The 22,433-nt window shown below is 40.1% G+C and overlaps 1 protein-coding gene across 3 annotated transcripts in view; it reads left to right on the plus strand.

Moving 5' to 3' along the window:
- The window catches only part of LOC311433776 (uncharacterized protein), a 39,052-nt gene that overhangs the window by 14,014 nt on the left and 2,605 nt on the right, over window positions 1-22,433 (plus strand). Inside the window, exons 6-13 of one of the 3 annotated variants that reach the window (XM_084513325.1) lie at window positions 1,222-1,305; window positions 3,380-3,484; window positions 5,565-5,673; window positions 6,658-6,753; window positions 8,580-8,648; window positions 10,662-11,483; window positions 14,155-14,238; window positions 19,222-19,303. In XM_084513325.1, coding sequence (XP_084369451.1) covers window positions 1,222-1,258 — 37 coding nt within the window. In that variant the 3' untranslated portion in view covers window positions 1,259-1,305; window positions 3,380-3,484; window positions 5,565-5,673; ... (3 more) ...; window positions 14,155-14,238; window positions 19,222-19,303. Of the gene's footprint in view, window positions 1-1,221; window positions 1,306-3,379; window positions 3,485-5,564; window positions 5,674-6,657; window positions 6,754-8,579; window positions 8,649-10,661; window positions 12,266-14,154; window positions 14,239-19,221; window positions 19,304-22,433 lie in introns of those variants that run through there. The other 2 variants (XM_084513326.1, XR_014690952.1) reach the window with 2 other exon arrangements.

A 22,433-nucleotide genomic window follows, 5' to 3' on the forward strand; every position in this document is an offset into this window, starting at 1 on the left:
GTTTAACAAGCTTGTTGGAATTTTATGTATTTGACACCTCTGCTCCTCTTAAAATTCAACTGCAATAGGCCATGTGCTCAGAAGTTAGTAGGGGAAGACACGTTGCGATTACACATCTTCAATATCTTAAGGAGCTAGGACAAGAATAATAATGATATTAGTTTTTTGAATAAAATATCGAGTCACATAAAGATGTTATTGAATGCAAACTCTACAGGTTTGGCAGGATCTCATTTGGAAAATGAATTATACATTATCGGAGTTAGCTGGAAAGCAAATTGTCTGCAGATTCCTTAGTAGGACAGAGCTCAATTTTCTGCTCTTCCCCCATATGAAAGACAAGTGATGAGGGAAAAAAAAATATGCATTAACTTACTTAGATTGTAGGAAGTCAAAGGGGAAATGAGCTCTGATGTTTTATTTGCTTTCAACATTATATAACAGAATAGGTCTAATGTCAGACAGCCATGTCACAGAGAGCTGATTTGTATTCACTATTTGTAAAGTTAACTAAACACATTTTTGAGTTTAACTTGAGGATTCTACTTCTTCAAACATGAGGTAACCCTTAGTGATGCCTGCAGAGGTGTTTAGCACATGCTCTACTAGAAGTATCTGATTGCTAGGGTGAGGACCCTCATTTTCTTTGGAAAAAGATACGGGTTTTTCAGGATAAAATGCGAGTTAAGCAATTAAGAAAAAAAAACTTCATAGTATCTTACAATGAATGCATAAAAACAGGCTTACATATGAAATAGGTAAAGTATTTAGTAATGTAAGCAGATCTTTTGGGAAAGATTATGTGGTTTTTGATTATTTTTTCAAAAAATCAGGAAAATAAAAAGTAAATCAAACACACACACACACACACAAAAAGGAATGCTTCCAAAATGGTAAAATAAATTACAACAGTATATCAGATAACTTTTCGAAATGTATTAATGCCACTATGATCAGAGAACTGATTTTAAAGCAAGGAGGAATTATTAACATCAATCTCTTTCAGTTTTTGTTAGAGCACAAAGCATAGAATTTTGCCCTGCACTTTTTGCTTTGTGCCCAGAGCATTTGTGTTAGGTGTGAAAAACATTGGTATTGACACAGACTTGAAGGCATGGAGACTTTAAGGCATCCTTCCATAAGCTGTTGTAACTGTTTTATTTCCTCACAATAGAAATTTGTGTGCTTTACTGTTTGAGCTTGTCTAATTTCATCTTCCAGACGTGGGATCCTGTTATGTCATTATGCAAGGCATTAAAGCATCTGGTTTTTACAATGTGAACGCCAGTGCCTGCGCTGAGACAGGTACGTCTGCTCACTCGGATGAGGATAACGCTGTGTATGTCATGTCTCTGGAATGCATGAAGGCTTTTCCCAAACTTAGAGAATCCCATCAAGAATGGATGCACTGGTTCAACTGTGTCATTCCAGAACCAAGAGCAGAGGCCAAGTATTGGTCTGGTTATTTCTGTCACCAGAAGCATGATCTGTCATTTCACTGAGGTCATGAAGATAATTAACTTGACTGTCTCTTCTATATCATTTTGAAAAATGCACTTGATATTTGTCATCTCCTTTCTATAGCATACAGAATCAGCATAAATATGAAAGCTTAAGTAAGCGATGTATTTTGATGGATGTTCACCACTGAGAAAGAGAGAAGGAAAAGGCAGAAAACTATTTAAGAAATTATGGTGACATTTTGATTTTTAAAGTTTAGGATAAATATATTGGAATAAGTGAATGGTCTTCAGACACTACAATTAAAGGTTTGGGGCACGCAGAACTTACTAATATTTTCCTTGTGAAGCCTGCAATTGGTAGGTCTCAAGTACTGTCCCCTTTTAGTTCATACTATTTATGCTATAAACAGGAATATAAGGTACTTTCAGATCAGTTTAAAAAAAAAAAAAAAAAAAAAGCAGATTCTGCCCTCCTAAAGGCATAGTTTCAGAGACGTTAAGTTTCTCTGAACATTAATGATGACAAACAAGCAATGTTTGCGGGATACTGATGTCTTCTGTGTTAAGGCTAGTTTCTTTTGCAAACTCTGAATCATATTATATACAGAAAGAGAAAATATTGAAGTTCTCAAAAGACAGAATATTCGATTTACATGCATCCTTTAGTCTCAACTCACTTCCTTCAAGCTCCAAAGAAGTGTATGTATTCCTGCTTCTTTGCCTTAGATACTCTCATGAAAAGCAGTTAAACTTTACAAAACAGTTCCTGTATTTGTTTGGATTTTTCATGGATGCATTGCCTCATTTAATTCGCTCCTTGAAAATAATTTGGGAAAATATTTACAGTATAATTTGGATAAAAATATTTGTAACAGGAAAGATAGATGGCTGGGTCTGAAGGAGAAGCATTCCTGTCTGGTAACACATGTGGGATATTACCGTGTACTCAAAGCTTCAGGCTCAACCCCACAAATGGCATAAATGCTCAAGTTAGGTGCTTGGTAGCCTGGAAATACCAAAACAGAGCCCCAGAGCCCTCACTTTGCTGCCTCCCAGTCTTAAACCCATAAAGTCCCTCCTTGCTTGAGGTGCCAGGGCTTCTATTCTACAACTCCAGTTGCAACCTCAGCATGTTTCTGGCAATGCTTTGGGTGGTTCTGCAGTCCTCAGATGGACTTAAGCTCAATTAGTTAAATACATATACACACCTTTATGTGTGTATGTATATATGCATATGTCTAAGAATGAACCTACAAATGTTCTTTAGTGTGGATGTGGAGACCAGAACTCTTTCTTCCCAAATGAATGCCCTGATTGCTGCATGAGAGTAAGTTCTGTCCCAGACTTACTGTATGTGACTTGGCTTTCCTCAGGCTGAGGAAGAAACTGAGCTCACATCTGACCTCCTTGGCCAGGAGTTCCCAGCAGGAGCATGGCAGGAGGCACAGCATGGGCACTTGCATCCATGCTGGGCCTGTTTCTTTAGGTTCATGGTTAAAAACCTCTCTGGGAGCAAGAGGATGCATTGGGACACATGTCTCTGAAGAAGCTAGACCAGGTCATGCCAGGCTCGATAGTTCTCCTGACACACTTGTCCCACAGGGCAGCTCCAAATCACTGCCCAGGCCTCAGCAGCAGGTTCTCAGGACTCATTGGCTGGGATGTCCCACTGCCCTTGTCTATAACATGAGGTGGTGGGCAGCAGCACTTCCTGCTTCCTTCATGCAATGAGAGCTCCTAATTTCTAAAAAGGGAGGAGCAAATTGTGCAGCATCAGCATTTGAAAGTATTTAGGGGGGAAGTGTAGTGAAAAATAGGGAAATTGTAGTGTTGTTGCATGCATGGGTTAATCTGCTTGTTTGTTTTCAATTCCTTAATCAGAAAAGAACATTTTAAAGTTGTTTATTGTTTCCAAGGCCACATTTTGTCTGGTTTTCATTGCAAGTTTGGAGAACTTCAGGTGGCAAGGTTTTCATCACACCCATGTGGACTGAAGTCAGAGTGGTTTTGTCTTCTGCAAGGTGAGTTATCACACACAGTGTAATGTAGTGGGTGACAGAAATGGGCCTGTTTACTTGGAGATCATGGCTTTGTGAGTGTGTCTGCAATGTCACACATCTGGTGTTTGTCTCTGCAATCAATTTTTCCTAGTTTTGGTCCAGCAAGTCTCCTGATAGCTATGGTAACCCCCTAATATCTGAAGCAGAGAAACAGGTAGGGTTTTCCAGTTTGCTAGAGCGGTCTCCTCTTGCCCATCTTACTGCTTCTTTTGTTGCTCCTTTAGCACAACTGCATTCATGCCAGAACAAAGTAAGAAAGCATTGAAATTTCCTAGTGCAGGCAGAGACCCACACAAAATGATTAAACTGGATTTGTCCAAGCTTTTGCCATTTCATTCTTTCTCAGATGTTTTGTAGGGAAGTTGTGCTCTGACAAACTATTGTGTTGTTTTTGTTTGTTTGCTTTTTAAGCATTAGATGTTTTATAAAGTTCATTTTGATGCTCCAGTGACTACACAGATTGCTACTATCCGTTAGTAATTGCCTGAAGGATTAGGACTAGCATTTAAAATAATGTAACTGGCATGTCTTTTTGATTATTACAGAACTGCCACATGAAGTATTATTTGGCGGCGATTTTATGATGTGCCCAAGTGGAAGAAAATGCCTATTTTATTAAAAAAGAATGCACCCAAGGACAGTGCAATGGGACCCTGATACAAATGTTTCACAATAGGACACATTCTCATGAAGTGATTTAGTGTCTCAGATGGGATTTAACTCCCAGAGAGAATTCCAGAATTGTCACTTACTGACACTGGTTTATTTTCAGTGGAGAATGCTGGCTTCTCAGAAAAGGAGGAGGGGAGGGAAGAACCATCTCATTTGTTTTATCCCTGTGTTTGATGGGTCAGGGCAAAGTTATCTGGGGGCAATTCTGCTACATTCCTTGTCAGATACTCATTCCTCAAGCGCTGAGCAGGGAATTTTATTGCTTTCACTTGGGGCAGTTAAAAATAATAAATTGTATTTGAGAATAGGAGATATATTTTATGTCTCTTGTAAAGTTTGCCCTCAAAGATCTCCATTACCTGTGCAAATGCACCAGCAATCTTGTTAGCATTTAACAAACAGGAAACACAGAGAAAAAAAAAAAAAAAAAGTTTAAAATAAATCTTTTGTGTAGTATTCCAAAGCAAATTTTAAATCTTTTTTTCCTGCTTTGCATAGGCCTAAACCAATTTCCTAGTCAGAAAATATGCTGCTTCCATTGACAGTTCTGATTACGGTGTAACTACAACTACTGAACTGTCCTGTTTGAGCTGAGTTGTCATTGCTGCATTTTGGAAAACTGAATTTGTAAGCCTGACAAGGACTGAGTGGGACTACTTGTCTACAGTAAGCACGTGTCAGCAGGGGACATAAAGCTAAATAACTCCATGAATTTTAACTAAGACGGAATGTATATTGTGTAAGTAATAGGCAGAACACTTGTTGGAGAGCTATATTCATAAATGGGAGCTATATGAGCTCTAATTAACAAAAGGGAAAAAGCCATTTTCAGAGCTATTTTCCCATAGGAGGATTTTTTTAATGATAAAACATGTGTTATGAGTACTGTTCTTATATGTAGATGTGTCCATATATGCACATACATGGGTATAGTGCAAACTGATCCCTTTCTTCTGTTTTTAAGACGTGCCTGAGAAAAATCCAAGTTCTAATGTATAAAATATTCACAAAAATACAATGGCGAGTATTTTGTTCGCTAGCAATGGTTCTCTGTTCACTTCTCAATCAGAAATCCAACATAGAGTTAAAACGTACTTCAAAATTTTTCAGTATTTATCATGTTTTCTGAGAAGCTGTCAATGCATAATGCTCAGAAAAATCAGAGATTACATAAGTTTGCTTTCCTGCATGACAGAAAAGTCTTTTCAGGTGGATGGTCTGTTACGTCTCAGAGACCCTCAAGATTGGCAGTATCTATTTTACTGTCTCGTGTATGCCTTACTGGCACCTGGAACAATCCATTCCTTTCTTTTCAACAAATTCATGCTTAACTTTAAACATAACATGATTGTGTTTGACTTCTCTGTAGGTTCCTTACGTAGAAGGGAAGAGAGAGAGACCTGTACATCTCTGCCTTGATCCTGGAGGGTGTTTCACTTGGGCAGCTTAAAGATGCTGGGAACTCCAGTGTACAGACAGTAGGTTTTATTGATTTGGGGTTTTGGAGTAGGCAAATTTTGCTGCTCTCCAACTGCTTACATTGCATACATATTAAGCTGATTCTAGAAGGCCCATAACTTGCTCTAACAGAGTTATTGTAAGTATTGCCAATTCTGGCACTTTGTCACCTTGTACAATTTACAAAATTACAAAAAAAAAAAAAAAAAAAAAAAAAAAAAAGTTTTTTGTTTGTTTAAATTATGAAAGAACATTTTAATGATACATTTTACTGTCTAACACTCCATGTATGCCATTTGGGTATATGAGTTCCTTGAATGTGAGCATATACTTGAGGACTCTGATTACTCAGGAGCTGAATTGCCACAAATAGTGACTGATGCTCTCCTTTCACTGGAAATGGAATGTGACAGGACCAGTTCAATGTATATTTTGATGCAGAGCAATTGATGGACTGGAACAACTTAGTCAAGTCACAAGTAACTGCTGAGCTTGAAGGAGCAGAACAGAACAAAAGTATTTGGGAGATGCACTTCTCTGAAGAAAACACTCTGTAGTGTGTCTGTATTTAGGCAATTTCTTCTTCATTTCCTCTTACCCTCCAGAAGGTGGTTCTGTGATAACTGAGGCATCTATTTTCTTTGTTGTCTGCTGCCTCTGCAGAGACTTCTGAGCATCCATATCAGGCAGGTATATCTGTGTCAAGTCACAAAATGCAAGGGAGTTTAATTAGGACATGCTAAAAGTTTTAGCAGATGCCAAGCACAGACATACTCAGAATTACCAACACCTTTATTTTTATCTGACTCAGTTTGTTTTCAAGCTTGAACATGTGTGTACACCAAGATTAGAACTATTTGCATGCCAGGTTTCAGAGTTCAGTTATTTTGGGGTTAACTCCATCAAAAAAAAAAAAAAAAAGTCTATGGCATTTGATCAGGACATGAAGGGGGGAGGTGATTTTATTTATGGAAGAAATAAAAATTATTTTTCTATCAAATTAGCTAAAGAAAAGGCAAAACTATGCATGGAGATCAAGCACAGGAGAATCCAACTTCTGAGAGAAAGTATTCTGTCTACATTTTCTCGCTTCTCCAAAGGTAAACACTAATCTTATTTCTGGGTCCATGAGTGCTGGTCGTTACAGCCATGTATGTGAGCTCTGCTGCATAATGCTGCATAAGGAAGCAGTTCAAAGGAAGTCATAGTCAAATGCACTTCGCTTTTTTTTTTTTTTTTTTTTTTTTTTTTTTTTTTTTTTAATACCCCATGCTTTTACAGCAAGACTTTTCCATTTCTCAACTAGATTGAAGTGCATTAGAAAAGTTTGGTTGGATATTTGATCCATACATGCAGGGTTCTTAAGGGGCATATTTGATATTACCTTGCAATTAACATCTGCTTGTGGGTTATATGTGTGCATGTAAGAACAGGCCTTGCCATACAACTAATAACTCGCCTGATAAAACTACTGATGCCATAATCCATGTTTATGAAGTCCGATGGGTATTAATTCTCCTTAGTGCCAGTCTCGAATTTCATAGAATCATGAAATGGTTTGGTTTGGAAAGGACCTTGAAGACCATCTGGTTCCAACCCCCTTGCCTTGGGAAGGGATGCCTCCCACTAAACCAAGTTGCTCAAAGCCCCATCCAGCCCGGCCTTGAACACTTCCAGGGATGGGGCATCCAGAATTTATAGCACTTCTGTGTGCAAAAGTCAGAAACAGGCAGGAACCTTCTCTGAATTCAGAGAAGTAATAAAACCACTGTCTGTGTCTGCTACTGCATTAACCAGACTGCAGTTACAGCCAAGCCCCTGTATCTTCCCCTTGGTTGGAAAGGGTCTCAGTTTATATTTGACTATTAATAACAGTGGTCCAGATGTGGCTCAGGAAATCCCTAAACTGCTGATTGTCATAAACAGGGAGGATGTTTGGGGGTGGAAGTATCACACTAATTCACACACTCTGTTCTTATATTCTTTTCCAAAGAGCCTGCCCTTGTCTGCTGTTAAAGGCAGGATATTGGGCTAGATGGATCTTTGGTCTGATGCAGGACAGCAGTTCCCATGTGTGTGGGGGACAGGGTGGGGGTGGCTGTGAACCCCCATCTCCCAGGGTCTGAGGATCCCAAACATGACTTTCACCTTCTGCTAAAGCATTCTGGCTGTAGTGCTTCCTCTGCCATCCATTTTCTCAAATCCTCTTGCAGCAGTAGTGCAGCACCGGGAGGGAGAGTTGGTCCCCTTTGCAAGGGCTGTGTATTTCTGTGTGTTTATTTGTTTATTTTGGCTTGGATGGAGAGGTTTTGTTTTGTTTTGTTTTTCTTCAAGAACAGGGAATTCAGAAAAGTGACATAATTTTTAATCCTTGACAGTTTATGGGGTTTGAAAGAGATTCTGGATAACACAGAGCAATTAAGATGCCATTTTAATAGTTCTTTCAAGTGAAATCAAGTGAGTAATTAAATAAAATTGAATGAGGACCATGTCAGGCCACCCACAATCTTTCATATCCGCTACAAATAGATGAATAAGTCAGGGTGGGGGGCAAATGTTGTGTGGCTAAGTGGCCCTGTTTATGTATTACTCAGTGACTCTAGGAATGAGGTTTTCAGCTGAAAGATTTGATTTCTTTTTACAGTGTTTCCCAGCGAGAACATGCAAGTTTGGCTATTGCTATTCAAGCAGTACTAACTTTTCTATCTTTTAAAATTCCATAAAGTGGTGTTAATGTCATTATTTTGTATAGACTCTCTGTGGTAGAAGTCACAGAATATAACCAAGATTTTTAACATTAAACACTGAATTTGAATTTCTGCTGCCTTGTTATGCACATGATTATGTATAGATGCGTGTTGAAAGCTCTGCTTTAGAACACAGGCATGGGGTATGGTATTATGAGTGCTTTTTATTCATTTTACAGAGAGAAAAGAAAGCAAAGTGCAGACAAAAGAAAAACAGGTGCTGTTGAGACTTCCAGTATGGTAACTAAGTAGGTATCGATGAAAAACAATATCTCTGTTATTTATCAGTTCATTTATTAGGGAAAATAAATCTTTTTTCTTTGAGCTTTTCCACTCCAGTGTGTTAAAATTTGTGCCAGGATTTCTCACTATAATTAGAAGTACTAGCTGGGAAATGTATTTCTGAAGTGTATTCTGAGTACTGGAGCTAGGATGACCAACCTTGTCTTAGATGTACGCAAAATTTTGGTAAAATATAGACTGAAAAATATTCCATTTGAAATTAAAACTGAGTTATATGTGGACATTTACGAACAGCTTTGAAAACCTGACTTTTATCTTTACTTTTCCTGAAATTTCACCTCCTGCTAAAGCATTACTTTTCCTGAACATGAGGCAGTGGTTCAATACAACAGACAAAATAATCTTATTGTGTTTTGCATCCAGATGCACAGAAAAACTCATATTGTTCCTTAAGAATTTCCTCTGTGGGATACCTTCTGGGCTCAGCAGCTCACAGAGTGGGTATCTGGTAGCACTTGCTGCTCACCCCACATGAACTTGTTTTACTTATACCTTGTCCATTTCTCAATGTGTTGCAGTCAGCTGATTGTGACTCGGTGCCTGTAGGAGCTACCCTAATACATACTTGCATTTTTCTTCCTCTCCTAAAAGATGATTCCTTGTTTTTCACTGCGAATATCTGGGACACTGCAGGCCCCCTCTGGTGGTCGGAACATCAGTACATTTCCACAGGCTTTCATTCAAAAGTCTGTTCTGCTGAGGGGCCAAAACGTGTGCTTTACACTTTGAAGTCATATGACCATAGTTAGATCATTTTTCTAAGAAAACCATTGGGATGAGCCAAAACCAGAGGAGAAATATGCGTAGGAGAGGTGTTCCAGTGTGTGTCAGGTCCCAGGAATGTGGCTGGTGACACTGTCAGGTCCACACAGAGCAGCTGCAAAACTCATGATGCTGATTCTCACTGGCTGGCTATCCTGAGGGTACAGGGACAGTGCTCAGGGTGCCAGGACCAAGCCTGCTGCTGGAGGCAGGGCAGAGCATTAGGGAGAACTAGGAAACAAAGTCTGGCTGCTCAGACAACACGTCTGCCTAATGGCACAGGCTGCTCTTTCTCCAGTCGCTGGAAACCACAGGGATGTTGGGTATGGCATACTGAGGTATAAAAAGCATGTAGAGGTTGACTTACTGTTTTTTATGGCTTCCTTCTAATTTGGTGTAGTTGGGTTCATGACAACAAAATCAGTAGGACTCTCACTCAGAGGATTATGCTATACAACTGTAATTGTAAGACAAAGACTCCCCTAAATATTTTTTCTTTTCCTCTGTTTGCGTGTGAAAAAGACGGCATTTCCCTTTGCTGTTGTGAGGATGTTTGTTGTCCTCTCTGGCAAGTTACTGCGTCTGACATCCTGGATGTTGAGATGGTTTCTAAAATTGCTGAGAAATCCAAACAGCATCTAGAAATCATTACGGCACCTTCATAAGCAAGCATGAGTGATGTCAGCAGGAAAACAATCTAGATGGCTATCCAAAATCTGTTTTACAACCACTAGCTAGGGCTTCCCCTTCCCTTTTGAATTTGTCTGATTCTCACACATTGCACAAGCTACACTGGAATTTCTTAGGCTGTCCCCTAAGCCCTGAACTTGACTTTTTGTCTGCTGTCTCCCAGCAGCAACACATACCATCCACCACTCAGAGGATGAAAGAGGCCTGTCAACGCAACAGCTGACCGAGAAAATGAGTAATTTGCCAATGTGTTTATTTGCTGAGGGGTACTCGATCAATTCTATCAATGGTAACAAAGAGAATTTTATAGTAATGTACAATAATTCTGCTATTTTAAAACCTCACTAGCCACAATAATGGCTGATGAAGCTCTCATCATTGTTATGTGATTCTTATTAGCCTGTTATTAAGGAAGCTGAGAGATGTTTCCTAAAAATACATTTAATGTGTAAGATTTTGTAAATGCGTTGGTTTCCCAGAAATCTCTCCTTTTCTTCATCTCCCAGCAGCAATTCTGCATACCTGTGGACTGCAAAAAATGGCTCCGTGACATAATACACTTCAAAGTTTCAAACTCTGCTAGCAAGGGTCATCGTGGCCAAAGGCATCTGAAAGCTTTTTTTTCCTGCACTAAGTCTGAAGACCCTGCACAATTTGCTGGTGATGTACTCTCTTGGCAGCTCCTCACCACCTGGTGAGAAGGTAAGCTGCCAGAGTAGCTGGACTGCTTTACAGTCTAATTAATTTTGTGAATTACTGTGGCATATATAGATACTTTCAAAGTAGGAACTTTTGAATTGAGTATGAGCATTTTTACTAGTTCTTTTCAATATAGACCAAGAAAAAGAGAATTTTGGATGAGATTTCTTAGCTATTCAACTTCAGTCATTCACCATGTGAATAAGCAATACTTGCGTATGGGTTTGCTGCAGAGGAGAATGGGCTTGAGGGGGAAGAAGAGGAGTTTATAGTTGCCTCAGGAGCTTTTTTTTCCAAAGTGTCAAAGACTGGGTTACATTCAAAAAAGAGTTTGTTGACCTTAAGAGACTAGGATATTTTTCATAAGCAATCTTCGACATCTTTTTCCTTTGCTGAGTTGAACAGATATCAAAGTTCTGTTAGGCACATGCCAGTCTCTGAATGTGTCAAACCTGAAACTTGTTTTTTTCTGAACTAAACAGCCTGAATTTGTGGCGCTTCTCTTTTAGAACATTTATTTTCCAGGTGGCTAACCAGCAGTGCTAGAGCTACACAAGATGCAAGGAGCTAAGGTACAATCCCATTCCAGGACCATGTTATGTGGACTGTGTTGACCCAGCTGCTCATGGGTGAGCATGGTTATGGAAGAAAGTGAGTCAGCGGCCTCTCTCCTGTCGCAGCCTTGCCTCATCCCACACACAGTGAGCAGTGGGCCTCCTGAGGGACCAATGCCTTCTAATGATCATTCCTGACACATCCATTTCCTTGCTTTTGGTCAAACAAAGATTTTTGTACAGGGCTTATAGGATAAGGAAGATTAACACCTCTGTGTGTTAATCAATGTGGTTTTCCTCTGAACATTTTATGATTTGTCAGCATCCTTTCTGAACTGCAGGCACTAGGCTGGGACAGTACGTTAGCAGTAATTGTTCAGGATTCACGCAGACATATGATAGCCATCCTACCTGATATACCCTTGAGTATACGCTTAGTGTGTCCAAGAGCAGCATTGTCTCATTTAGCAGTGTTTCTCACTGGGAGCTCTCCTTGACTTTTCAAGGACCTAAAGCTCATGAAAGAGAAGCCTGTTTTTTTCCTAACTGCAGTTAATGATGAAGGGAAACACAATTACACTGAGGTCTTTTTTACTGTTCTTTTTCCTGGGGACCAGCTTCATTCCTGTGCCCCAGATACAAAGACCTTAGGTATGAATTGTTAAATGGCTGAAAGGACCTATTCTCTCTCTTTGTTCAGGCAATACACAGCATATGTCAGCAAAGAATTGAAAGAATTTTGGTATGGGCATGCATTCCTCTGACCGGGTGCTTGCATGCAAGAAAATTTATAGAATTATAATAGTAAGAGCTAATATTTTGCTACTATCCTTGGCGCAAAATACCAATTAAAGTTGAGTGAGACTCCCCTGTTCATCCTGCTGTTGATACGAAGAGCAGCTCCAAAATGCTATTCTAGAAAAAGATAAAATGCTAAGAAAAATACAGTATGTAAGCAAGTTATGGACAGGTGTGTCATATATCTAAACTGCTGTGTGGGCCCCAAATTACTTTGACAGTACTTTCCTGTAGCAGGATTTGGCTAAGATCTTCCGTCCTTCTTCCTCATTGCCACTGCTGGCATCTCCCCAGGCTCCTGCCAGATAAATCCAGCCCCAAACAGCAGCCTGAACACAAGAGGCTGATAAAGACATCGGGTCATAAATTAGGGACAGATGCAACTAAATGAGGAATTTTGCAGACACTTGGGTGGTGCTGGGGAAGAGGAGATAGAGGCAAACAGGAATTTTCAGTAGGAAAAGCCCAGTTTATCTGCAAGATCAGCTGAGGACAGAAAAGGAAAATGAGTTCATAGATCTAAATTAAACAAGCTAGGATCTGGGCCACAATGTAAGGATGCTCCTTCATAACAGCAATAAAATGGAGGCAAAAAAGCACGCACAGGCTTCATTTCTTCATTACAAACTTCGTAACACTCCGTACTTGGCAAGCTCCTGATTCACCCTGTGTGCCAGAGGATTTTCCTGGCTAAAGCAGTCCCTTGGCAGATGCTCCCCCACCTCAGTCCCAGAGATACCATCTCCCAAACAGCCTGTGTGGCTAAGGGGAGGCTCACTATATTATCATTATGGTATCCTGAAAAATATAGACGGGGTCAATGGTTAGAGAAAAAATTTTGAACATCACCACACTCGCAGAAAGAGTGCTTTAATGTGTGAGGTTACTCCGAGTCAGATTTTCACTTAGACTGAGGTTAAGGAACAGGCTTACCTCAAAGCATCGATCTGTGGTACAAAGATAGGAAAACAAACCCCACTACTAAAACCACATTTGGTAAGCATCCTCTCCAGGGTCTCCATGGGCTCTCAAGGCTGCAGGCTAGTGCATACTGCCCATCCAAGCTGTGGGGTGCACCGACTGGCACTCTACAGACATCCTGTTGTTATATGCAAAATTAGGAAGTAGGCAGAGCCACTCCCTCAGTAAGGACCGCTTTTTCCAACCAGAATGGCAGGACTGCTGTCTTACTGCCTATCTGTCCCGTTTCTCAGGGCACTGGATTCTAACACAGTGCTAAGGGTATTATGTCATGTCTTCACCCTTCCTCCTGCCCCCTTCCCACCCCGAAGGTCACTTGGTTAATATGTCTATTGTATGCTTTAATTAGTACATTCCTGGCTGCAGGCTACCTTCTCCTCTTCCTGTCCTCTTCAAAACACAGCAGTTTATAAAGTATATATTATTTTTTAAACGTTAATTGTGCAAAGACCTTTTAGGAATTGTAATGTTTAGTTTGTTACGACCTTTGCACAAGATCTGCACATGACATATACACTGCAAATGCTAGCCTATGGTGGCAGGCTGCCAAAGCTCCCTAGCATCTTATCACCTCTTTGCCCACTTCCAATTTGTTAGATTTCTGGGGAACCCTGCCACATACATAATATAAATATATACAAATGTGGTAAAACTCTATTCGTATCTGTTCCTTAACACCTATCCTGTGGTGTGCCAAGCTCAGGACTAAAAGGTTGACTTTGACTGGTGTCTAAAGGAAGCCTACAGTTGTGGCACAGCAGAGTCTGAGAATAAGGACTAGCCCAGTGAGCTGGAGGAGAGATTTCTTTTTCCTGGGAGGGCTGCTGAAGAGGGGTATGTGTACCAGAGGGAGGCAAGAAGTGCCTCTGGTGATTTTCTGCTGTTATAAACTCTGGTCTCAGAGTTTATAACACACAGGTGGGTGCCAGCTTCAGCGAGCCTGCTGACCAAGCTCACTCTGCTTCAGTTATAGCACCCATGAAGAACTGAAAGACCAATGACTTATCCCTAGCCTCAGTTGGAGAGAGACAGGGAGGATCTTATCCATGAGGTGAGTAACTGTTGAGAGGCATTAATGATAAAGTAATCATGACAACCACATAATTTCACAATGTCAACCTACGCATGCAGTGACAGAGGCAGATCTCGGAGGAGGGTAACCTCTGGCAGGGGAAAAAAGGAAAAGCAACAGTGAGCAGCTGGGAGGGTGCCCAGGAGCTTCAGTCTCTGACCCAGTTCAGCTGCGGATTCAGCAACACATCCAAGCAATGTCTCATTAACAGCTTTATAAATTTCTGCAATATCTGGGTGTTGTCTAAAGGTTTCCCTTGAGCACACCCACGTAATCTGAGCCTCAGCCAGTACAGCTATAGAATCTACAGGAAAAACTAACAATGCTTCTTTTTAAGAAACAGATATCAGCATCTGAAATAAGTCACTGTGCTTGACTTAGCCAAACCAAATTCCTCATGTCTAGAGTTTTGTCTATCTAATGATAGCAGGATTAGACACAATATGCATGAATATACTGCACGACTGTGCAAAACCAAATAGTGCCACAAAGATAATTGTGGTTTAATTAATACAGTCTGCTGCTCCATGCTCCACCAAGTTTTTGATTATTTGTCCATCTTTAAATTTTCAACAAAGCATTCCTGCACAGTCGGATGCCTTCAGGAAAAAAAAAGAAAAAAAGAAAAAAGAAAAAAAAAGAAAAAAAATGTATCTTGCTTTCCATTTTGGAAGTTTGGCTTGTTTTCAAGCCATTTTATTCAATAAAATATTTTTTTTTTGGTTTATTAACAACACATCTGTCATCTCCATTTTTTAAAAAACTTTTTGACATTCTAAATTTCTGTGAATTTCATTAGTGAATATGAAATATTTTTACATACAACATAAAAAAATAAAGCAATTTGGAAAAGATGTTTTTGTTAAGGACATAAAGATGTTGCCGAAATACTAAGTTTATTTGTTAACTTTGTTCAATGATTTCAATTTCATGTCTCAAACTCCACATTTTAAAAATATGTCTCTCAACTTAAAGGTGGTGCATTTTGCCCACTCACCGCAGTTTACAATAAACTGTTTTCATGGTTATTTGGTGCAAAAGGCTGAAAATAAAAACATATTGTTCTGAGCATTGTGGACAACTTTTCCAGACGGGGAAAACAGAGGTTTTTATGACTTAAGAAAGCAGAGTTCCCAGAGGGCTGGTCTGCTTTTCTTCCACTTTTCCCTTTAGGATTTTCTGAAAACATTTCACTTACTTTTGACTCTGGAGTACATTTATAGGCTCTTATTTTTAGGGTTTTGTGTGTACCTCCCGTGTGCACGTTTCCAGCCCTGCCTTCTGCCTGCTTTCCCATGCTGACAGAGGTATCACAGCACTCTTGTTTATGTATGCTCACTGAAATATGACTGAAGATTTAAAGAGGTGGAGGTGCCTGTTTCTGTGTTGTTGGGATTTTTTGTTCTTCCCACATGCTGCTAGGCAGAAATTTGCTCTCTGCCTACAGTGGGATAGGCTGTGTCCTGTATATTCCATAGCTGTGCAGACTGAGGCTCAGATCGTGTGGGTGTGTTTAGGGAAAACCTTTAGACAGTCTCCAGGAGGAGCCTTGGTAAGGTGAGGAGCCCTCAGAGGGGCCTGCTCCTGCCCAGGGCATCCCCTTGTGCAGCAGGCGGATGGGCAGTGAAGCTGGGCTGTGACCCCCAGCTTCCTCCCCGCACACCATGTTTCTGTCCTGGCCTGTGCCCGTGTGGAGAAGAGGTCAGAAGCTTTGCGGAAACGGAAACCTCTCTGCCCGTCAGCTCCCAGGGGTATCCTCCAGCCAGCAGCCCGTGCCCTCCCTTCACTTCCCAAAGCAAAAGCAGAAGCAGAAGCAGCACAGCGAGGTCTGAGAGAGTGAAACATGCCTTTGTCCACTCCCTTATTATCCTGAACAGCTGGGTTGGAGCCACACAAACCCCATGGCCACAAACGGCAATATTAACTTTAAAAAGAAAATCCTATTTTTGAGTGGCCGTGCCAGCTGCTCAACAAGCCGAGCTTTCCAGCAACTCCAAATTTCTTTGTAAACAGGGAATCGTAACAAAATAGGGAACAAGAATCGAAGACTGAGATTTAAACTGGGGGTCGCCAAAATTACCTTATCAGTTGTACCTAAATTAATAATCTAATTTTGAAAAGAAATTAGAACCTAAGCAGCTGCTGGTGGCTTTCTTGAAGCTGTTTTAGAAATAGTCAGATTATGGGTTTCTGAGTATTTGCATGCAGATGCTATTAAAAAATAATAATAATAAAAATAGCCTATTCTTAGGATATACTTTTGTTCATTGTTGATTCTTTGACCTAGCAATCCAACTAGTAAGTATACAAATACTTTAAAACTTAAACCACATAAGAAGTATATTGTACTCAACAGAGGGGGACCCAGTTTACGTTTCTTGTTCAGCACAAGCTGTGAAAAGATTAGTTGCTGAGTAACTTCCCAATATTTCGTGTTCTTTTAAGCTGATAAGCTTCGCTGTCAAACTAAACTCTTTTAATATTTGATGTCTTCTCAAAAGTGATTTTGTGTGATTTCTCTGAAGTAATAGGTTATTTAAACCTTAATTCCATGTTATTTAAATGTTTTGTTAAGCCTAAAGCTTGGTTATTTAACTGATAAATCTGTTAGTCTGCTTAAAATAATTCTCAAACATTAAAGCTTTGTTAGTAGCTTAATTCAAGAGCATTTTCTACACCTCTGTAAAGGAAATTAATACATTTTTAGCTACAGTTGCAAGGTGTTAGGAATTATGGTGGATGTACAGTCTCCAGAACTGGGTTTTTCAAATACAAAGTCCTGCATCAGCATAGCAGTTATTATTAATCCATGGGTGATGTGCCAGGAGACTTGCAGTTACATTGATATACCTGATACCCAGTTGGGAAAAGCCCCGAACTTTGCTAAGATGGAAAGAAAATTCTCCCACCAAAAGCAGGGAGCACGTACAAACTGGCCATGGATAACTGGAGGCTGGAAATTAGAAGCGTGTGTCTAAGCATCGGAGCACTGAAATTCAATGGCAGCCTTACAAAGAAGTGATGGGGTGAACACTCTCCATTCTGTGAAGATGTGACATTTGCTGTCAATGCAACGATGGGGTTGCTCGTAAGAGTGGACTACTGAGCCATCTAACCCTGGGATCTGTCTTTGCGGTCTGTTCTCATGCAATGGCAGGAGCTTGGCCTCCTGTTCTGTTAAGCTTTCACTTACTCAAGCACAATAATCAGGAGAACTGCGCTATAAATCTGTGACTGCTTCCAGTGCAGGGCAGGAAGGTGGACAGCTGTTGAAAAATGTTAAGATTGCTGAACTCAGGCACACAAAATTCAGGCCCTTAAAGGAGGGAATTCCAAGCTGAAATCTGCCTGCACACCTTTAATTGACATTTTGCCTGGTGCAGGTGCACAGTGCACCTCATTTACATTCCAGCTCCCCAGATTCACAGGACATTTAAGCAATGCCTAAGTTTTTTTGCTGAACCAAAATGAAGTGGAGAGTTTCCCCCCTCTACTTTTTCCCTGAATGCCTTTTTGCTCACCATCCTGTACGTTTCAGCAGCTCATACCCTGCTTCTTGTACAGCCTCCCTCTCCTCTCCACCTTTCCCCAGATGCAGCATGCAAACCTTTTCAAGGCCACCTGTCTCCCTTCTATTTTTTTTCTGCTTATCTTTTTAACCTGCAGCAGGTGTGCTGTGCCCCAAGACCCAGTGGGGCTGTGGCAGGAGGGTGCAGCCTGGCACCTGCTGAGCCCCATGCGCGAAGCACGACCGGCTGCACCTGCGGGATGTGTGGGAACCCTGCAGCCCTACAACTGGCTGCACACTTGAAGTCCACTGTGGCTAATTAAGCCCTTTTCCAGCACACCAGAGGAGAAAAACAAGTAATATCCGCCAGCCTCTTGCCACCCAACCTGCAGCACGCGTTAGCAAGTCCAGCGTCGGCTTCACTTTCCTTGGCTTTTCCCCTGTGTGAAACGGGCGCAGCTGGGTCAGCATGTTGTAGTCTATAAAGGAAAAGCATTGCATAGGTGTGAGTATTATTAGCTGCTTAATAGAACTAGACAGCATTAAAAACAAACTCGAGGCAGACAGTGTGCCATGGCAATGTCAGTTTAAACTCAGCTGTAGTTATTGCTGAGAACTACTGGAGTGCAGGGAACACATAGTTGCTGTGGCATTCCCATAACTGTCAGGGCTTTCTCTCTAGCAGAGTCAAACAACAGATACCACTCTGTGGCCACAAAGATTGATTTGGTGCTCACGTTTTTCAGTGTTTTGCCAAAAAAAAAAAAAAAAAAAATCAAAAAAAAAGAAAAAAAAGATTTGGAACAGCTGAGTTGCCTTCTCCTCATCTTATAGCCCAGTAGAGAAATTTCCTGATAGACTGCTATGTCCTCTCATGCTGTGGGAGCTTTGTGGTCAGTGCAATTGCTCCACACAGGACCTTTTCATCCGTCTAGGTGACAAGGTCAGTTTTGGTCACCAGGAAAGCAGAAGGATGATTTCCTGTCAATTGATGAGCTCAGAATAAACGCATCACCAAACCCATTCTGCCTTTACCAGCTCACAGAAGAGTGGCCATTTGCAGAGGGGGCTGGACTGTGGTCCCTGCAGTGATACGGGGCGTTTTGTGGTGATGTGAAAACCTGCGGGACTAAACTGGGAAAAACTTTAATGTTTTCTAAGTGAAATTCTGTGGGCTGAGGGAGCAAACAGCAGAGTGTGCAGTTATACAGCCATCCATGGTGCAGCTACGTCCAGTGCAGGGAGCTGTCTTTTAACAGGGAACATTTCCCCACCCCCCACCTTCCATTGTTACCTTTTGATACAGTCCCCCAACCCATTTTCCTGTGATTGTGTAACATCTCATAAAAGAAAGTGCTTGTTTGGCTTGGTGGTTCATAACAATGAAACTGGTTTATGCAACTTTTATTTTCTAGAGATTTTTCCTAGAGAGCCTTTGTTTGTTTGTGTTTTAGTGTTCCACCTGCAGCTTCGGCATCCACGGGCTACAGCTGCCTTCCAACTGAATTTCAGAGTTTCAGTCCCAAGTGCCATTGGGTAGGTTGTGCCTATGCTTTAATTTGAAGGTTTTTGTTGTTATTATTTTTTTAATACAGTATTATAGGTAATAGCTATATTCAGAAATAATATGCTGAATGCTTTTTCTACACTACCTAGAGAGGTAATGTTGTACCAAAAAAGCTGTACTGATTTTTCCTAAAGGAACTTGGAAACAAAACAGTATGGCCATTGTATTTCAAACATTAGGGCAATTGTTTAGTACATGTGGTGCAACCCTAAATTTCTATGTCAGAACATGGTGCCAACTCTGAGTCTCCGTGAATTATGGTACTGTAGGCATGCACATGTTTAAACAAGTGCTTTCCTATCTTCAGGTTATATAGTCGTATTTATGTATATGGTTTGGAAAAGCCAGACAATGCTCTAATGCGATAAAAGGGAACCTAAAACATATGCTCAATTTTCACACCATTGTACTTTTAAAACAAAGCAAAATCTATTGTGGGGCTTGGGTTTTTTGCTAAGTACATCGGCATTTGTTATGTATAAATACTAATAATGTTTATTCTTGTATATCATAAGAACCTTGAAGTAGAAAAAAAGAGACCTAGTAAAACAAATACAGATAAACAAAGAATAATTCATTGCCTGAAGTTAAAAGTATTTTGTGTCATAGCTTGTCTTACTACAGTATACTCATAAACCTGTGACTCTAAACATCTTTAAATTACAGGTTTAGGCAGCCAAAATATTAGTGTAACTGGTTTTGGATTCAACAGGCTACCTAGTGGCTTAACCTACTACTGAAGGTCAGGGGAATATAACTCATCCCCCACAACAGCTAGACATCACCAGCTATGCTTCTGGAGGTGTCCTGGAAAATGAAACTGTGAAAACATTCCAAGAGCTTCAGTGGGATTATTGTCTATGACAAGATCCTCTTTGACAATAGACAGACCTTGGTGCATGTAATACCCGATAAAAATCCAAGCTCCCCCTCGGGACCACTCTGCTTGTTGTGCACAGTGTTTCAAATGGATTTATAATATGCGGAATCAGCACCATCGGTGACTAAAACTAGCTCACAGCTTCTCACCCATATTCTCAGTTTAAGCATTCATTATTCTTTTAAACGTCTTATTTTCTTACTTTTAAAAAAAGTTTTCCCACGTGGCATAATACCTAGCCCTGGAAGATGCTACTCATTGTGCTGTATTTCTCTTTATGGACAAAACAGGATATCCTCTGAGATGCTATTTCTGATTTTTTTAGTCAGGAAAGTAAAAATCTATTTTCCTATAATATTTATTGGTCTTATTGGAATTACTGTATGGAAACAATGGCTGTATAGAATACTTACGACACTGTGCAAGATTAATTGATTGCAGAATCAGCGGTATGCTCAAAGAGCATTAGCTTTTCTCAAGATAAGAATATTATCACAAATTAGAAGAGGACTGTAACAGGCAGTGCTGGCCCTTGAAACCAAGCCCCACGTCCACCCCCACACCACTGCTGATTTCAGTCTAAGCCTTATGTGCTAAAGAGCTGCGGAGGATGATCACATGTGAACAACATAATTCCCTAATGCATGTGTGATCAGATAGTATAAGAAAAGAGCATCTCCCCGGCTGGAAAACATTTGGACTGGTGGCTGCTTTAGAAATAATTTATACGAGAAACCTAAAAGGTAAGCATGTTGTTTTGATTAGAGAGCCAGACCTAGGAAAACAGCAAGAGGAAAGCTAAGGCTTCATGGGAAAGTGAATAAAGAAAACTGCAGAAGGAAAGGAGGCGAAAAGTTTGGTTTGTAACTGAAGAGGGCTTTTGTTCTTGTTAGTATTAGCGGTTAGTATTCTTTTCAGCTATAAAGAATAATTTGGGTTATGCTGATCTTACATCGCTGAGACAGGGAGCTGGACAGATTCTGGAGAAGAGAAGTGTGTGACTCATGGAAAGAGTAACTAGTGAAGAACTTGCTTGACTTGAACTCTTGCTTATAGGGATTTTATTTACCCCTGGGGAAGGGTGAAATTTTCCAGTTTGGCATAGAGCTAAACTACTTTACCAGTGAGAGAGGACTCAAAAGCCTCCTTTGCTGAAAAGATAAGCTTTCATGTTACACGATAAAGGCTAACATGTAATGAAGATTATTGCACAGCAAGAGAGGAAAAGATTCCTTAAATCATGTTTCTTTTAACTGTCAAAACTAGCTAATGGAGTATTCAACATAAATGTTTTATTTAAACACAAACCATTACACATTTATTTACAGCAGCAGACACTCTTACCAAACAATTAAGAAAAATGCTCCCTGCTTTGAGGAACTGAGAATATCTAATAGCTCCTTCAAGAATATGATGCCTGTATTCTTTTCCACAAAAACGTGGGGAATTCAGTTGAAACTCTCTTTTATTTTTATTCCTAATGTTACCAGACAGGTGGACTATTATTCACAACACTTAAGGGCACTTTTTCCACTTTTACTGTGGAAACATTTGGAAAGAGCTAAATTCCAGAAAATTACTTGCTAAAGAGGTTTAGCTTATATGCAAATTCAACCTCAGCTAATCTGTACAAACATGTTTTAATAGAAAGGAAAAAAAAAAAAAAAAGCAAAAAACATTTCCCAAAGGTGCTGATCAGAGCTCTTTAAAGCAGTCTAAAACATGCATAAATTAAGTGAAACTCCCCAGTTTCTCCAGAACAGGGCAGAACTTAAGCCTCAGGCACTGCCTGCTTTGGGGATCACAGAGAGAGAGAGAGAGATGACATGAGATTTGGATGCGGATTTGAAACAAACACTTTGAATAAATGAGTTATGGATATGGAGCTGCATTTTTTTTTTTTTTTTTATAAACCCTACCTCAAAATATGGGGAAATATTTAAACTGCTATTGTGAATCTTTTGTTTGGAGTAACTATTTGTATAGCTTTGTAATAAGACTTTGTTCAATCTAATTGTCTTGTAAAATCACCTCGATCCTCTCTGCAATATAAACAAATCTTGAGTTCTTTCAGAAGAAAAAGCAACAACAATACTCAATTTTAAAAATGATATAACAGGTCATTGAAATTCAGTTTGTCAGCCCTATTTAGTTGAAATCTATTATAGTGACCTTAAATAATGAAACGCTGAAAACTTCAGTATTTGATGAACTGAACT

This window comes from Aythya ferina (assembly GCF_964211825.1).
Source record: "Aythya ferina genome assembly, chromosome: 3".
NCBI lineage: Eukaryota > Metazoa > Chordata > Aves > Anseriformes > Anatidae > Aythya > Aythya ferina.